Source organism: Opisthorchis viverrini, assembly GCF_000715545.1.
Source record: "Opisthorchis viverrini unplaced genomic scaffold opera_v5_268, whole genome shotgun sequence".
Classification (NCBI taxonomy): Eukaryota; Metazoa; Platyhelminthes; class Trematoda; order Opisthorchiida; family Opisthorchiidae; genus Opisthorchis; species Opisthorchis viverrini.
The window spans coordinates 370,132-389,444 of record NW_008751926.1 but is presented as its reverse complement, the minus strand read 5'-3'; the positions used below and the strand labels follow the sequence as shown (position 1 = coordinate 389,444).

The 19,313-nt window shown below is 42.5% G+C and overlaps 1 protein-coding gene across 1 annotated transcript; it reads left to right on the top strand.

Moving 5' to 3' along the window:
* Positions 1-571: 571 nt before the first annotated feature.
* On the top strand, positions 572-17,155 carry T265_14809 (hypothetical protein; the record flags this gene model as incomplete). The annotated part of the gene is made up of 8 exons (XM_009175373.1): positions 572-710; positions 5,265-5,352; positions 6,177-6,297; positions 10,476-10,582; positions 11,492-11,694; positions 12,531-12,606; positions 12,684-12,751; positions 16,746-17,155. Coding segments are annotated over 8 exons (1,212 nt in total), but the record flags the coding sequence as incomplete, so codon positions are not given.
* Between the last annotated feature and the right edge of the window lie 2,158 nt (positions 17,156-19,313).

The window sequence follows — 19,313 nt, the reverse complement described above, 5'->3', positions numbered from 1 at the left end:
TATATAGGTTGAAGTGTCCTTTCATAACGACCTCTAACTAAATGTGCCACGCAGGCGGCATCTCCTGTCTCACTAGGAGTGGTACTCAAGATATGAAAGCATTTTTAAAGATTCCTTTCAGTCGCTGAATATGAACGTGAGCAGAATACTACCGTCCGAAGGATTAGAGTTTGGCATGCTATTGATGAATGGATCATTTCAGGTGTTTGTGGTCCAGCATGCGCCGGTGGATTGGTGGTAACAGTCCCACCTCGCATGCACTGCTGCTGAGCTGTAATAAGAGGAAAACTGGAGATTGATCATTCCTCGAGGAGGCTTTTCCCCCAAAAATTCTACTAATATTCATTCCCTTCAGTAGCTTCTTTAGAATGGAATAACATCACTTCCGGTTTGCCGCCTGTCTAACAATTGGTTCATCACACTGTCCGTTCACCCGTTCCTCTGGCAAAGTCAGTACATGCGCACGCCGCAACCTAATCAGCGTACAAGTTGTACTGAGCTATAATTTGATTGGTGGGTACGTTCATTAAATACCAGCAACTGCTTTTCACCAAAATGAGCAGAGTTCACCATGTCCATCTACGCATCCGCACTTGATCGAGTTGCTGAGATTTTGTCAAGGCCACCAGCTCAGCGGATGGAGACGGAAACAAAAGAAGTGGCAAGTTGGTTACAAAGAAAGGTCAAAGCTTTTGAATGTGTGCCTGTGGGTGAGTACAATTTTCCCTCTTTAGTAAGCAACCTCCCGGCATACAAAGCTCCCGGTAGAGCCGGTGAGAAAAATACTAATCACAAGCCATGCTTATTTGGAAAAACCTAGTGAAACGCAGCGGGAATCATCATCTTTACATGGGCATTTTCCTATCGGCTTACTTGTTTTTAGTCTTCCTGAATGATACTAACTGTATGCCGGTTTAGATTGCAGTATGAGAGCTGACCGGAAAGCTAGGTTGAGTGAGATTGTTCTCTTGCGATAAAAGTGAGTTTGTTGCTTCTTTGCTATGGAGAATTTGTACGCGAATGTGGCAGGTTGTCAAGATGCGACTTGGTTGAGTGTATCTACCAAGCCAAATCTTGACTTCAGTTCTAAGGATGTTCATTGCTCAACAGAGACCTGTTCAAAAGAGGGTACTGGATGAGTTTTTGCTCCGAATGTGATCATAACCGCAAGCTTATCCTGACCTTCGTAACGGGTGGGCTCAAGGCGGGGTTCATATTCATACGATCCGTAGGCTACAAGTGTCGGTTGAAAGAGACCACGAAGCTTTGCTTTGTTTGACGCGGACGCCACTTAATTGAGGTCTCTTGAATGGCTACAAGTCAAATTCGATCAGCGTCAAGAATTCATTTAATGAAATTCTTATCTCATCTCCCCTCCGTCAGACAGATTCCCGGCTATTCTCAAACGACATAACCACCGATTTTGTCTGATTAGACAAAGTACATAATCTCCAATGCGCAGTCATATAATAAATAAAATGAGGGATGAGCGAATATACACTCATTTGCAAACTAATTTGGTTTTTCGAGAGACTCATCTAGAACCCGGCTGAATCTCTCGTTTGTGATATTTCCAGGCGACTGAATTTACTAAACCAGGCCGCCGCATGTTTCAATTGGCACGATAGTCAAGATATCGCGATACATGTATACTTGTGATGGACTATTCATAAGGTTGCTGAAAATTCGTCGATAGCCCATGGAAAGTTGAGCCTAGGTTCAAAACGTTTGCTTAAGTGTCATACCAGCAGTGGTCAGAATATGAACCTATAGTTTTATTCAGGCGGTAAACTGTGAGTAGCTTGCTTAGAACTACGATGAATGTGAAAATGGGGAAGGAGCGCTCATAAGTTGGATGTGCCAGCTGTGTATGAAGTCGGCACACTGTTTTTCTCAATGTAAGATAAATTCCTTCCCCAGCCATTGTAACACACTCGTAGAATATCCAGCATCCGATATCCAATAAACACCTCCCTTGGATACTACTCAGTTAAAACTGTTGATTTTTTGTCCTTCCATCAAACAAACAGTGCACAGAACAACTGAAGGCTTATTCCCGCAGAAGACTTGTTATCCCCATAGTCAGTACTGGTCATAGGGTTTGGTGGCGAACGTAGTCTGATATTTGAGAACAAAATGTTAGGATGCTCCTTTTAGATATGTTTATTCAGTAAACATTGGTTTTGCTGTAGGACGAGGTTTCGTTTTGGCACAAGCGTATATTCAATCCGAGTGACTAGTATTCACCGCCAAGTAGGTCTTCTAGTTGAGCAACAGGTGTTTGGCTCACGGTCCGCCTTAACGTCGCTCAGTCCGGTAACTTATTCCCTCCAGTTAGAGCAACTTTCATGTAATAAATGCTAAGTTTCCAAACAGCAAACCCGCAGACTGTTTGTCAAACCTGCCAGGGTTCATGAATAATCACTATATGCTGTCAAACGTGTAAACATGTATTTGCAGGTGTTTGTGAGATTTGTGAATTTTGTGTTCACAACACTTCGAGTAAGGTGAGCTTCCTGTTGTGCCAGTCCACACAGAAATGTGAGAGACTGAACTCGGGCATCGCCCTTGCCAAAGGTAATAATCCGCACTGCATCAACCTGGCCATCTTGGTAGTGGGACTTCGGACGTACGACATATGTGAGACGGACATTGTATCACCGTTCCACTATCGCATCTGGATTATAATATTTAAACGCAAGAGTACTCATGCTTCATTTATGTCACTGGTCTGCCGGATGACTCTCAAGCGGCCATCCTAATCCAACGACTAACTAACCCACCAGTCAAAGCTTAAGGTTCGGGTGGATCCATGGCGGGTCTACGTTCGCTGGATAACTTTTGGTTGGGCGAAGACCACCGCCTGATTTCTAGAGTTGTTCTTCACCTCATTCCTCTAAATGACTCATAAAAGAAGCTACTAAGATAAGATTGCTTGGATTATCCCTAGAGTTGTAATGAACAACAAACAAATGATTACAAATCTTATTGTCCACTGAAGAGAGTGAAAAAATCCCGTATTGCTTATACTGCAGCAATTTTCATTATTTTTTCGAGAGATTTCCCTCTACTTAGCTGTTTTTATGTCAGCCAGTGACACTTCATGGAATATGCCCCTACGCATACATGCAGAATACGTACCCGAGTGCATTGGATTTAGCCATCTACCAAGGCTCCGTGTGATTTTCAAACGTACCTGTCGACTGGTAAAGTCCCCAACGATAGGGTGACAGGAGCGTGTAGAATTTGTATGGATAGAGTTTGAATAGCACAACTCTTTGCGTAGCGGACGGTTTTTAGCAATTTCTGTTTGCGATAACCGGTCAATAAGTGAGGGTTAGTAACCATCAGCTGACCGATGGCTTAGTGACTTCATGAGATCCATTGGCACATTTTGATGAGGGATCCCAGTGTTCACTTGTCACTTATAGAGCAAAGTAATATCAATGCAACAACACAAGGACTTGAAGCTATGCTACTCTTAATGACCATTTTGTTTTTTATCAGTACCTTGGCTCCATTTCAGAAAGCACTAACTACGAGTGCTTTAAACGTTCCAAATGTTTCTTCGGCTCCACTCTACGGATGTCACATTCTAAGCTGCTGCGTGTATCTGTAACATAATAAAGTGCTTGCGGTTGTGATAACTTTGCGGCAGGTATCGTGGAAACTTCACTAAACACCTGCTACAGCTTTGTCGCACCAAACAACGTGACCTCAAAGGTTACCGCTGAGGGATGTCATGTCCGTCTCCTTATAAGCTGGACTCTGTTGTTCCCTTTCTCATTGTGCTGACGCACTGCATACGTACATGCTGTCGTGTAAAGCTTGAAAAATTTCGCTGTCGAGTCCGTAAGCAGCATCTATCGATCCTTCTAACAGGGGTGCGTATCTGTCTTCAATATCTAGAAAATATGGCGAGCCCTCAGTGATCCATGAGAGGAACTAGAGAGTTTCAGAGGACGGCAAATGGTGTCAACAATCGTATAAGTATCGAGCAATCAGTATACTTGATCCGTTGATAAAAAATGCCAATTCAATTTTTTGAGCACACCGCACCAAGAGAGTCGGAGGAAGATCATAAGAAATATGTCATCCGTACGTTCCTTCAGTTACCAAAATAAACCACTGGATGACGCCGTTTGTTGGCTCCAATATGTTCATTTCATATTTTTCAGAGAAACGATCCTTTTGAAGTGTACATTTTATTTCGTATAGCTGTCCTGCTATCAGTGTTGGTTTTCGTCCAGTCTTGACTGTCAAGACTATTGTCTTGGACTCGTTATTGATAAGCTTTGTATGACTACAACGCGCCTTAGTAGAGTGGAAACTAGTCAGCAACAGCTGATCAAGTTCTCAACACACTGCGTGCTGTCTACTTAGCCAGAGGGTTACTATGTATCTTGGTATATATATCAGTACCACCTACGTGTTATTTTCCGGCCATCGCAGTTCTCTGTTTCTGCGCAATCTCCACCGGTTAACGGAGAAAATTATAGGCAACCTCCTCTTGCAGCGACTACGTCAGCAGGGTAAAAGTGCATTAGCCTACACCGTGCAACCGACTAAGAAGACCGGAGTTCTCTGAGGCATGAGGCAAATGTAGAACTGTGTCACGTTGCTCTTTGGTGGGTGTATAATTTTTTGGTATTCTAAGACTGACCTCGACATGAAGTGACAGTGCACATAATCTGACAACGTCTTCCCATCTCACAGTTCGTCATGGGTGACTAGCTCACCCTCTTTGGGATATATCAGACGGGATGCACATTTTATAGCAACAGTGAACACTGAGCGGTTGAGCAATATGGGGGCAGGTCAGGATCCATCATTGGAGGAAGCTGTACTCTCAATTTCAGGGCGAGATCTACGACGTGTTCCCGAATATTAAGCAAGAACTGCCTCCATTTGCTGCATGAGGAGAATAAGGAGTGAGTTTATGAGTAGTCTGTTCTTTCTAGAAGATCTACTACGGTATGTCGGATATCGACTGAAAAATGGAGTATGCTTGAGCAGCACATTCAGTTTAAGCAAAACATAATAAACAGGGGAATTCAGCTGAACTCAACTGAGCCTCTGGTTAAAATCGAATAAGCTTGCGGATTTCTGTATCTCGTGAATCAATCCCACGTATTTTAATATGTATGCTTCGTCAAAACTCTGTGATAAACTGACATGTTTTACATTACAGCTGGTGAGTAGATAGGTGCTGTTCATTGGAAAGGACTGATTTTGTACAAGTTGATCACATCTTCCTGTTGCAGGTGTTTTAATGAAGCTGGTTGAAGAATGTGGATCAGAGTGGCGCTGTGCCAATGAACTAATTATCCGCGAAGGAGACATTGGAACCTGGTGAGTTGAACGCGTTTATTCGGTGTGGATTCTAGCATAGATATCCCTTTACGTATGAAGAGATATTTAGAACTGTTGAACCAACAACGGCTACACATGAAGACCTCGTCTATTCCACTGCGGTATAACCGCTGAGTCTTTGAGGAGGCACCAAGGAGGTACACACCTGTGAGGTTGTCCATTCCTTCCCTGAGGAGACGTATGCTCGTTCTGTTTGGGGATTCAACTCAAATCCGTGCTCATAAAACCAGTTGCCAATTTTTAAACGCTTGTTTGAAATACCTACAAGGAAAACACTCCTAATGGAAATCTTGAATGCCCGAATCTTGGGGTCGGCACCGGCACCGGAACGATCCATTCTGGACAACATCAATTTGAGGCCTAATACACACTTTCATCTCATTGTATAGACTAATGACATTTCTGTTTAGCAGACGAAAACGAACGTTTTGTTTGATCAAGGCTTTTTGCTAAATTAAGTCCACCACACGTACCGCCAGTTGAGAGCATCTCCTAATATACTCAGTTCAAGTAAACCAATTTTCTCGAGAACGGCAACCAGAGTCTATCGTAAGATGTTACAAACTAGTACTTTGCACAGATATGAACATAAAATTTGCTCATCTCTTTATAACTATTTAAGCCCACCGAGCTATGGCTTTTGAAGTCTGAAGGCAAAAATGACTAACTAAATTGACTGCAGAGACCTGAAACGTTGGACCACAAGGGGAGTAATCAGCAAAGTGCTATTACCATTAGACATAGTGTGCACAGCGTGCTTAGACAGGCTACTCGTACATCTTGTTTTGTTGTTGTGAATGAAGCCAGTTGGCTCGGTGGTTAGGGCGCGAATTCACTGACCAGAAAGTCCGTGGTTCGAACCCGGCTTCTGACTGTCGACTTCCCCTGTCTAGGCTTGGGCAACCGGGCAGTATCCCAGCCCTCGTGCTTCCTTCGTGTAGCACGGCAGCTAGACACCGAAAGAGTGTTACAGCTGAACGNCTGTTTGTTTGTTGTAAATTTCTGCTGCTTCGCAGTTCGTCAACAAAATAAGACAACACTAACCCAGAGCACCAAGCCATGTAAAATACATGGATTGAAAATCACCATCAAACGCCTAGGATTGGGTCAGAAAGACTGTTGTATTCAAGTTTTAGACGATGTCCAAAATTAGCTCAACCTGCCAAACATCTTGTTTCCTGTCAAGATTCTTTTAAACATTAGAAAACCGGTTCTGTAAAATTGGTGTACTTGGAGTCGAAGTTCGTTATCAACTCGCCCTGAAGCTCAACCTGCCAAACATCTTGTTTCCTGCCAAGATTCTTTTAAGCAGCAGAAACCTGTTCCGTAAAATTGGTGTACTTGGAGTCGAAGTTGGTGATCAGCTCGTCCTGGCCCGAAAGCCGACAGCGCTAAATCTACAGGTGTGGAACTCTTGCCCGATGCTTGACTGGCAATTTTTGATTCTACCGTTAGCTTTGTTAAATTTTTCTTTGAATGCGGTAAAATGTTCTTCGTAACACCGATCAATTCCGCTTGGTTTTCAGTAATCAGTTACGCTGTTTTTCCATTAAACCTAAGAAAAGCGTGGGAATACGTATCAATATGACTTGTTTCTTAATCTCCTCAGAGTGATAATATGTTAAGACGTATTCGCTCTCTGGAGGAATGATTTTTAACTGGTATTCGTCAGTCGCGGTCGTCGACTACAGGCCCGTTGTTACAGCTGAACGACTATCTTATCTGTTTGTTGTAAATTTCTGCTGCTTCGCAGTTCGTCAACAAAATAAGACAACACTAACCCAGAGCACCAAGCCATGTAAAATACATGGATTGAAAATCACCATCAAACGCCTAGGATTGGGTCAGAAAGACTGTTGTATTCAAGTTTTAGACGATGTCCAAAATTAGCTCAACCTGCCAAACATCTTGTTTCCTGTCAAGATTCTTTTAAACATTAGAAAACCGGTTCTGTAAAATTGGTGTACTTGGAGTCGAAGTTCGTTATCAACTCGCCCTGACCCGAAAGCCGACAGCGCTAAATCTACAGGTGTGGAACTCTTGCCCGATGCTTGACTGGCAATTTTTGATTCTACCGTTAGCTTTGTTAAATTTTTCTTTGAATGCGGTAAAATGTTCTTCGTAACACCGATCAATTCCGCTTGGTTTTCAGTAATCAGTTACGCTGTTTTTCCATTAAACCTAAGAAAAGCGTGGGAATACGTATCAATATGACTTGTTTCTTAATCTCCTCAGAGTGATAATATGTTAAGACGTATTCGCTCTCTGGAGGAATGATTTTTAACTGGTATTCGTCAGTCGCGGTCGTCGACTACAGGCCCGTTTCATAATATGGTCGTTTTTTACACGGCCCGTTTTTCCGTTTGAACAAGCTTTGACTCACGTGATCATTTGTCTTTCTTCTGCAATAAAGCCACTTGCAACGTACCTGAGTGAACAAGCTTGCATCGATCGAGCCTTGTCCAGAATTAATCACTTACGTTTGCCCGACAACAATAGCCTTCCAGCCCGTTATGCTCATCCACGTACAATCATATGGGCGTTCCTCATTACCTCAGGTATTAAAGAGAAATGTCGACCACACTTTCTTCCAACAGTGTGACAGGTCAATACTCAAGTTGTTGGAAACAAGATACATAATTGATATACCACTACTGTTTTATCGGGTAGATGTTCACCTGGTTGCCATAGCCACCACATCACAAAGCAAAGGCAATAGTAGTTGTCCGACAATTTTTTAGAATGAAATTATGTTGCATCCTGTTAAGTTGAAATATCGCTCCTCTCTTGACTGTTTCGACTTGAGAACGGTCTACTTTATAAGTTAACGCGATACTACTATTATCGATGATGAGTAATATTACACTACATCCGCAATGATAAAGCGGTTAAGCTTGACGAAACGACTTGGATGGTTTCACTGTTTTGAATGGGAAACTACTCCAAACTAGTCTGAACTGACTCAGCAGTAAATATGCCAATTAAGCGACCTATTACCGCCACAAGTTACAAATAACGTATTTGAGTCCTGTCCTGCAATTGATACTGACTGGATACGGGCGATAAACGTTACAAAAATCGGGTAATGGGAGCGGAAATTCGGATTAATAGAAGGCCTCAGTGATTTTTGGTCAAGACACTCCACTGATCTTCAACCTGTCTCCGAAGTTTTGAGCGTTTTATTTGCACGGTATTTCCGCTGGCTACTCTGTGTTTACGACGTAAAGCTTAATATTTCCGACAGGAAGACTGTGGTTTGGCATTCTGTCGGCCATATCTTACATGGATCTTACATCTGAATCCACCTTGTCCCACCTCTTGAAGCTCGAACAACCCGTTCATCTCCCAATTATTAGGAGGGCCAGTTACTGAAACGAGTCTCAAGTTATGGCGAACTTTCAAAAGCCTCGATATTCCAAGCTGTTCTTTAGGCTGGCTCCCCTCTATCATCAGCACTCCATACCCTGATGTCAATGGACTTAATTTGGGAGATTTTCGCTAGAAAAGACGGCTACGAAATGCCACTCAATCGTGTTCACCAAAAGTTATATTACCAAATTTCTCATAGTGCGACATTGTCTGCCTAAACGGGAGACCTTATATGAATGGGTGAACAATACTTGGAGCAGGTAATTGACTGAAACATACGCAAATAATTCAGGCGGATTGTCTCCCGCATGCAGTTACACTTCTCGAAATATAAAGAAGTGAACTAAGGAACACATCGCCTTGTTGGCGATGACAGACTCTTTTAATGAGAGATCGTGCATCTATCAGCCAGCCAGTAACCTAGCTTGTCTGCAGGATAGACAGACAGACAGACAGACAGACAGACAGACAGACAGACAGACAGACAGACAGACAGACAGACAGACAGTCAGATAGACAGGCGGACGGACCGACAGAGAGACAGACAGACAGATGAATCGACAGACAGACAGATAGATAGATAGATAGATAGAAAGATGGAGGGACAGACAAATAAGTACGTAGATAGCTAGATAGAATTACCGAAGGATTGATCAGCTATCTGACTGATTAAATAACAAAATTTGTGGTTAAGCTATGAGCTTGGCTTCTAACTTTGTGATGTACGACACCACAGCGTTTTTGGTTCTTGCCCTGTCCCTTAATTCTTTTTTACACCAAATCCTTTATGGGTTACAGTAATAGCTCGAAAGTTCACGTTTTCCCCAGATAATTCCAATAAATCCATTTGCGATTGGTGTAAAGTGTTGTCGTTGTCATAGTCCGATAGAAGACGGCTATCCGCTGGGAAACAGGCAATCATTTAACATTTTTGTTGGAGCCATTAGTTATTTTTTGCAGTGCGCAAGAGAGTTCGTACAGTATGTGAATCTAGCAGAATCTGAAATACATCGTAGAGCATGGGGTTACCCGAGGCGAGAAGTTATTCAGCAGATGATCGCATTTACACATTTACATCATTTGGAGATACCCTCATTTCAGCTCATATCGGTGGACCATTTAGGACGGTTCTAACCAGCGGATGTAGCCACCTAATAAAAATAGGATTAAGGATGATAGCAACACACTGTAGGTAGTAGCTTCAAGTGATCTCGTGTAACTACAGTGCCACTGGAAAATGGGATGCATAAGCGTGCTCAGTTGATGGTCACCTAATGCAGATGGCTTGAACTTGTGTACAAAGGGTAATCCCAAAATTATAGTTCCATACAGCAAACGAACATTGTGGATATCGGCAACAAAGTCTGTACCATGTGTGACGGACTGATATTCATGAAGACTACACTGCCTGGAATAAATCTTTTAAGAATTTTTGTGGACTGACAACACAGTTTATTTGGAAAGGAAACTGTGCCATACATATTGCCGAGGTTCTACTGTTTTTTCATGCAACAAAAATCATTAGGCAATTAGACCGCGCTTCGTGGATAAGTGTCGAACACGTTCGCATTTTGGAAGAATCTTAGGTGAGCTGACACTCATCAAAGAGTTGAAAGCTTTTTTATTCCCCCACGCGGCCAATCAATTCGTGATCATGTTCATAGTCACACCAATCTCGTTTGAACGGTCGTCCTCCTGTTCTGACGTGATTGTTCCGGTGAGTCCATATCAAGGAGAAGTACTGGACTCAAGTTTCGTTCTTATTAGAGCTCACAGTAGCGCATATCCAATGGCCGTGCCGGGATTTGAACCCCGGAAATCTGACATACGAGGCGAGCGTGTAACTACTACTCCACCAACGCACGTTGGACGCCTCTGAGTTTTCACGTCGGTGAACGTGTTCACACTTGAGCGGTGTGATCGGTGTGCCCGCCAGAACAGGAACACCACCGTTCAAACGAGAGTGGTGTGACTATGAACAAAATACCTATCCCGACAAACCTCAAAATTCGTGTTTCCTCCTTGTCTTTTTATTCGATGGAATTAAGCTTCCCAAGGTTGTACAGTGCCTAAGGATAGCCCTTCATTGAAACTTTTTTTCTCACACTGAACTGTGATGTACACGATAATGAATTTTAAATTCTGATCGCTTAGTTTTTCCGTAAAGTAGCGAAAAACCTACCCTGTTCTACACTTATTTCTAGTATAAGAATCCACCTCTCAGAGTTTGGATGTTAATGATAAAAAATAGGAATATGTAATAGTATAGCAGTATTTAAAGACGTTCCTGAGGAATTAATCTTTTTATTGACTATCAATCAAGTTGCATCGATCAGTATGCTCAAGGAAACATGTGGTCGTCTTCCCTATACTGTAAACATAAAACCTAAGTCAACTTATCCTTCCTCATCATCCGGTGAAGACCTTTTTGTCCCTCCGGCCATCTTTTAATATATTCTGAGGGTTATCTTCTGTAGTGTTTATCTGTTGTTCGGGTCCACGGACACGAACTTTGCCTGAAAGACGGAAGTGGGACGTCCTAGAGTTGGTCTTGGACACGAATACCTATTTTTGTTAACTCTGTACCACTGAGCGAGTACCTTGACACACTGTCCAGTTTCTTGAACCCATATGTTCACGAAAGTGTTTATTTCTCTCTTGTTCTCATTCTGACGAGGGAGTTACTAAATGCACAGATATTGCAACCCACGGAAGAGGAGCAGTTACTTTTTTCTCCACTTGGTTTCAGTATGTACATCCTTCTGTCTGGATCCGCGTCTGTCTATCAACTAGGCGACCTGGAGGAAGATGTGGACGACCGTCTGGGAGGAGCCACGTCTGCGGCTGAGACGTCGGAGAAGGGAGATGCTTCCGCGCCGGTAATCACCATTGGGCAGAGAGGTAGCATCGTGAAAGACACTACAGTTTTAGGACGATGTGTGGGGCTCTTGCGTAAGTTTTAAGACGGAATGATTTCCCGCCGATATGTTCTACTCGGCATAGGAGAGTTGTGTATCGGCATTTTCCGAACCGTGGGTCGACCCTTGACTTAATTCCTCAAAGTAGCCTGTCACTGTTCCACACTTAGTAAGAATGAATGCGGCGGACAAATATTATTTCTCGGGTTAAGTTGTTCCGGCTTTTTTATCACAAAGTTCTATGGTACCAGAACAAACGCCAACGACACAGCTTACCATAAACAAGGGTCAGCCTGCCAGAGGTTGATCCCCTCAGCCGAACCGTTAAGTTCTGTGATCATTTCTTTTCAATACTTTAAAAGCTGCCAGTAGTTTCAAAAACCTGCTCAATTTAAATATACAAGTTTCCAACAGTTTCTGCAACCTTCTTTTGGTGAAAATGCAATAAGATCAAACAACAACCTGACTGATAGTTTGAGACATTCATCATTGACATTTGTACTGTATTGTGTAACTTGACAAAGTTGACTTACAGCTGATTGCTCCTTGTTCGTTTTAGCATTAACCCCATTCCTCCGAACCAACCAGATAAATAGTGATCACACGTCAGAAACAAGGTGGCTTTTATCGATACCTTAGGCTACTGCAGTTCAGATCGCAACCGAGTAGTTTACAAGCGCCCGAGTAGTTATACCAACAAAACGATGAATTAGGAAGAGGAGACGTTTCTATGCCAGTTTTGTTGTATTTGGGACAAATCGCCTGCATCCAGTTGCAGAATTTCCCTCAAGTTTGTAATGCACTACTCATAAGGTTGCTGAAAATTCGTCAACAGCCCACGACCGATTTCGCCCTTCTTGGGCTCATCAGGTAGGCGCCGTCCCCGGGGTTTCTGTCAACTTATGTTCTACTTGAAACCGAATTGCACGAAATTAGCGAATATACAGTCATTTGCAAACTAATTTGGTTTTTCGAGAGACTCGCCTGAAACCCAGCTGAATCTTTGGTTTGTGATATTTCCAGGCAACTGAATGTGCTGCACCAGGTCGCCTCATGTTTCAGTCGCTACGATATTCGAGATATCGCGATACGTGTATATTTGTAATGCACAACTCCTAAGGTTGCCGGGTTCCCGATGAGTACCTCAAAAAACCAAACTAGGTTGCAAATAAGTGTATTTCGCTAATTCCCTCAAGTCAATTTATACCTGAACACTAGATTATGTTCTTGCCCAATAAAAAACTTGCCGTACAAGCAGCTCGTGGCGCTCGCAATGGACGTACGAATGATTTTGCACAAACTAATCTACTGAATAATGTTGGTCTGGTCTAAACCAAATGTCGATCAGTGACTGGTGCACACACACGTTATATCAGTAATGTTTTATGTAAAACAGTACTCGTGAACAAAGATGAACACTAATGTTCGGCCAAAATGTCTTTTGTTTACGAACAAATACCAGCTCCATGGGAAAATAACTGTATACCGCGCGCGGGAAAGTCGAATCAAATCAGAAATTCCGTAACCCCCCTGAGCTAACAATGGAGCAGGTATTCAGTTGATGGAAATGTTCACAACAGCCTAATGCACGAAGTTTGCTTATCGCTCTTTTTTGGGGTAGTACTCCGTGCCAAGATGCAGTAGGAGTGAACGTTTTTGGAGAATAGGCAGACAGGCTCCCTAAAGTTAACAGTTGAAGGGTTGAGTTTAAAGGTTTTTGGAGTGAGGTAGCCCCAAATTTGCAGACTAAAATCTATCAAGGCTACTGTATGTTTAATTTTGTGGACACCTGTAATAAACTGGCCTCTAGTTTGGTTCACTGAAATGCTGACTTACAGGATCATGCATACAAGATGGGCATCAGTTTACTGTCATGCAAAACACTGTTCTCGGGCATTTTCGTTTACTCTATTGGAGAAGTTGGGTGTAGCTTTAAATGGCATGTAATTCAGCTATTGAATTCTAACAGACTCGTGTTGTTATTCTAACACACTCATTTGCTACATACAACCAAGCCTCCCCTGGTTAAGGCTAGTCTGCTTGCTTGAGGTGGGTTCTGGTAAGACACACGGTATGGCATGAAGCAGTCAGCAATAAAATAACAAAAACTCGTGGTATGTTGACGGCATCTTATGTGCTGTGTGATGTTAGTTCTCACTTCAAGGCATTTGCCTGTACAAGCCCGTAGGTTGATGTGAAGTCAGACATGACAGAATGCAGCGTTCTGTCGGCATGAGAAAGTGGAATTTGATTCATCGATTCTCGTAACCCCCGATTTCGATCGAGAAATGTGTTCAGCTCGCTTCTTGAAACTCTCATTTTATTATCTTTAACCATTGTTCTTTCATTAGTGTGTGGTAATCTTCCTGGATTCCCTTCGGAATCCCCTAGTGACTGCTCGAATTCGCTTGATCGTGATTGGTTCGTCATCTGATGGGTTCCTCATTGGCTCGTGTCAGGCGACTGTTGTTTAACTGCATCAGTGGCAATAGCATATGAGGCTTGCTGACTGTATGAACCTAATTTGTACTTGTAAACTATGAAGTACTGAGATGACTGGTCAAAAGGCCGTAAAAAGCATTCTCATGGTTTCGACCGATCGTGTTGCCTTGTAACCTGTCGTGGGCTCTGCTTGGCGTCATCCTACTACGACCAGTTAATGATGGATGATTAGTAGGACTGCTATGTTTCTCCCAAGGAAATACTCTCTGAAGGGTCAGCTTTAAAGAGGCTAAACAATCTTTAAAGCTCATGTAGCTTAAAAATATGCACACAACTTGTTACGATTGGTTATGATGAGAACACAGAGCTAGAATCCTGTTGTTTTTTTTGAGAGTGGAAATCGCCTTTCGGGGTGATTTAAATGTGATTTAAATGTGGTCTTAAATTCCACTGACTCTAGGCCACATCTTACGGGATTATTAAGGAATAGTCCTAACTGAGGATGTTCTCTTTTTTGGGCTGAAATGATCAGGAGGACTACAAAATCGTGGTTGTTTGAAAGTTTTTAGGAAGCTTTTCGCAGTGGACATAAAAGGCTTGGTAATTTTAAAGACAGCTCTTGTAAACGTCGACTGTGGTTCCTCTTGAAAAGCAACTTACGACGCGTTTCATCCTGAATTAGACCAATTTGGCGGGAGTATTGACAGCTGATCGTTACTGATTACCCGAACGCCATACGACCATCTCTTTTTGTGGTGAGATTTCCAAGGAAATTCATCACATGGGTTGGCCAAAGTGTTCCTTTGGGTAGATAATTACAGTAAGAGAAAGTGTGATTCCTGGCCATATAATGCAGATGTCAACTGTGAAAACTGTTAAACAAAGCACCGGGTCAGATCTGCCTGGTGTGTCTAAATCAAAACCAAATGCATGGGAGGTTGTTTTTTAAAACCAAACAAGTTCTGCATCTAGACGTGATACACTGCTGATGAATTTTGTAAAAGAAAACTTTGAGGGCATGCGATTGGTTTCGCACTTGTTGGAGCCAATCATCATACTGGCCCAGTCCCCGAGTTTCCGTCAATATCATGTCCTACTTGAACCCAAAAAATTTTTTATTTATACTTCCATCTGGCTTTGACGTGAGGCTCAGGTGAAATCTAGCTGAATCTATCTCTCATCATGTTCTCAATCAACTGAACATCATAAACGAGCGATTCAGCGGGGTTCCAGGTGAGTCTTCCGTCAAAACCAAACTGGTGTGCAAATGGATGTATTCTGATTTTGTTCTTTATTATCTTTCTCGTACTAAGCTCGTTTCCGTGAGAGCTTTACACAAAAGTTTTCTGGGATCTGCTATCCCCCCATGTTTTTGACTTCTTACCTGAGAGCATAACCCCTCCGCTGTCTTCAGACACTTACCAGCTGAACATACTACCTACGGACATTTACTCAGCACTCTCCTAAATGTGTTTGTCTTAAGTAAGCAAAAGAGATGAGCAAAGAGATCCGATTCCGTGAATATTCACTAAACGGTTCCATTCATTTCTGGAATCGTTAGTTTTGCTTGTCACTACACGTTTATGAAGTCTTGCAAAGGGTAGAAAAGGATCCATTGAAATCCAGAGTTAATCAGTATGGATTAAGTTCACTAAAACGATAAAATCCTAAAGGTTATGTTTTAGTAGGATATTTGTTTGCATGTTTATATCAGCTGTACACCTCCAAACAGATTCTGTGTGATGTTTTTGGTATCAAAATAACCCTAAAGCATTTTCCGCCCTACCGAATATAGTAATGTTTATCTGTTAACTGTGTGCAAAGCGAATTCAATGTTAGGAATCTGAGCTCTCACGTTACGCGGATGATCGACCAAACAGTATCGCAATTAGCCCCAGTTGGCCTTAGCGGCTGGTAGCACGAACACAATTCAGTTAGTTTTCAGATGGAGTTCACAAACTCCTTCGGTTAAGACCACTTTGGCCCTCCCTTTATAACTTATCAAGTTATCGATCTATCGATCTATTTGATCAAACAATCCTGGCCAAATGAACAGTAGGACAGCACTATACCTTGACTGGGACTGATTCAAAGCGTTCTCGTCAAGCAAAAAAAAATGCTGCAGATTGATCGATGTAGCAGAACTACTAAGAATTTGTTCCACTCATAATTGTAGAAGATTGTGAAAGCTTGCCGTAGGGAATTTTTGGAGAAAAGTTACCAACGGGTAATGGTCAAGGAGCAAGTCGCGATGGAAGCAGTTTTTCTGAAGGGAATTTAGCCTTTGGATAGTTATCCGTTGTAGAAGAAGCCAACACCTCGCACGGTTCTTCAAAAGGAAACTCTCATTTAATGAGCCAGACAACACCTGATTGGATGACATGAATCGGTTATTTGTGCAGGTTAAATGGATCCTTCGTTGGAAGGCACAGTATCCTGCAACTAATCAGATGGCTTCGGTTTTGGAACTTTCCAGAGTTTCGTGGAGTGCACAGTAGCGATAGCAGTATCTCACGATTTTTAAACACAGCTTGATTGCTCCTTCAGGAAGAGACCTCTGTTAGTATTTCCAAGAGACTTGCGAAATCCCGTCTTTAGTATGTCACTTCAAAAACTGGGGACAACCCTTGCTCTGTTTTTCAGAATCCGGAGCTATATTCGGTGAAGTTGCGCTCATTGAAGAGTGCCGCCGTATCGCCAGTATTGTAGCTAATCCAATTTCCAGGGATCAAGATGCAAAATTGTCGACAGAAATACCGAAAGAACGAAAAAAGGACGATAAAGAAAAGACGGACCAAGTCAGTCCCTCAGCACAGGAATTAGCTGTCCAACTAGTTGTCATTCCTCGAGCACTCTACGATAAAACGGTTCGTTCCATCTTGGAGGCTCAGTTCCGTATGCGAACCGACTTTGTGAATCAAGTTCCTTATTTTCGGCGCCTCAATTCACGTTTAAAGGAACAAATCATTCTCTCGTTGGAGATTCAAACTTTCGAATATGGATGCGAAATTTTTCGCGCGGGTTCGGAATATCGTGGTTTCTACTACATTTTTAGGTGAGTGAGGTCGTCACCTTTCTTTCGCAGGTAAACTTGTGGATATGTTGAATTAGATTACTAGATTATCAGTTGTATGATAATGAGAAAGGCACCGTTCTTTTACCGGCATCTCAAACTAACACACAGGAGTAACTCATGAATGTGCACGCTTACCTACGGTCTTTGTTAGACTATCTTCTGCTACGTAGCTGATGAAAGGCACCCAGGAGCAAGAAATAAAATTTATTGGTAATCACGAATCTTCTAATTAGAACCGCAACATGCAGGGGATACGTACAACTATTCAAGTTTTCCCCTGATAAATCTATCTCGCATTCAAACTTACTTTGTTGGCTACGGGAATTGGTGCCACTGGAAAATAACCTTCACCAGAGAACCAGCTCCGAACGTAACGGAACTACATAACAGACAATGGGTGACCGTTTTCATTGAGACAGATTTCATTGGTTGTTCTTCAATCGCCCTTGACAGATGAGTTGTATTCTTAGTGTCCCTTTTTCGACCCGCTTGTATGCGACAAAGAACAATAGATCAGCCGGTTCGCACGTTCATTGACATTTTCGGGTTTGGCCAAGCGCACCAGGCTATCAAGCGGCTATCCAGACCGGGGTTCACGGTAATGAGGAGACTATGTTCCACAACACAGGGGATATATCATCCACTGAACTCGGGGGTTTAGGGGGCGAACTTACTGACAAATAGGTCCATGTTTCAACCCTAGCTTTGGTATCTCAGTCGCCCGTGCCTGAGCTTTGGGAGTCTTAGAGTATCCTCTGTGCTTTGTGGTACGGAAGCTACGCACATGGAGGTTGCTATGTCCCTCAATAAGACAAATAAATACATCCTACCAAGAGTGGTTCATTAAGGGGAAGTTATCGCTTATACAGGGCTAAGGTGTGTTTTGATAATTTTCAAAGTACTGATAAAAAACCTCTTCCAGTTTGTGGTCTGTTTCATAGGTATTTCACTTTGTAGAATTTATTGCTAACGGTTGGACATAGTTACCACTGACTTGTGAGTAAAACAACTCACAAAGAATGGAAGAAACAATCAATAAAATGAATAGACAGATAGGTCAGCGTGCAGGTCAAGAGCACCAAGAGCACCCAAGAGCACCTTACTTTCGAAACTTACACAACGCGTGGATAATGGTAACCATCATAAAAAGATCAATTAAACACCACGCTGACTGACTCAATCTGGTGGTTACTGATGAATGTTCTGTCCTTGATATATCGGGCACTGGACGGTGATCTGTTAGTCCATCTTGAAATTCGTCTTGCAAACCTTTCGTTGGTAGCTCACCAGTCCTTGTCAGTAGGCGTACTGGAAGACCGACCGGTGAAGAGAACAGATCTTTCAATCAATTAGGCTGTTCAGTAGTGAAAACGTGACTGGTTATCACATAAATTTATTTTCACGTTCACCTCTCTTCCATTTGAAGCGGCGAAGTTTGTGTTTCCGTTCCTATCGAGAAATCCTCCCCCGAGAATCAAGGATTCAAGCGCACTCCATACTCAAAGGGAACTCAAGAGGTGAAGTTTTACGTGCGTGACAAAAATCCAATTCTCTCCGCCAACTACGGTTAGTTCTAGTTTATTCGTTGGTTGTAATGCGCATCGAAGTCGTTCATATCGCTACTTATATCAAGATGGAGCAACGTAAAAAGAACAGCCCAGTTATTCAGCTCTACATTTACAAAATCCACCTGTCAAAGCTTCATTATGCTTTCATATATGTGAAGACTCAAATTAATTTTTTAAATGACAGTTGATGATTATATAGGCCTTCATAAAAAACGAAATTCCTGTTTTTCCTTCACCGCTTGAAATTTCCACCTAGATCATGCGGAATTTGAAAGGTTCCTATTTTGTCCTGAAGTAAAACTTGCCCATGTTTTTCACCAGGATGCGTCCTAACCAGGATCTGGAAACACAGATATTCCACCAACGTATCTGTGCAGCCGAAAATTTGAAGCACACACTTAACTGCTAGCTGTGATTAGAGCTAAGTTAGCTGATTAGAGCTCAGTGGTTGGAGCTCAAATTTACTGACCGGAAGGTTCGTGGTTCGAACGCGACCTCTTCTTCTCGACTTCCCCTGTGTATGGTTGATCAATCCAGCAGTATTTCAACCATCGTGCTTTCTTCGGG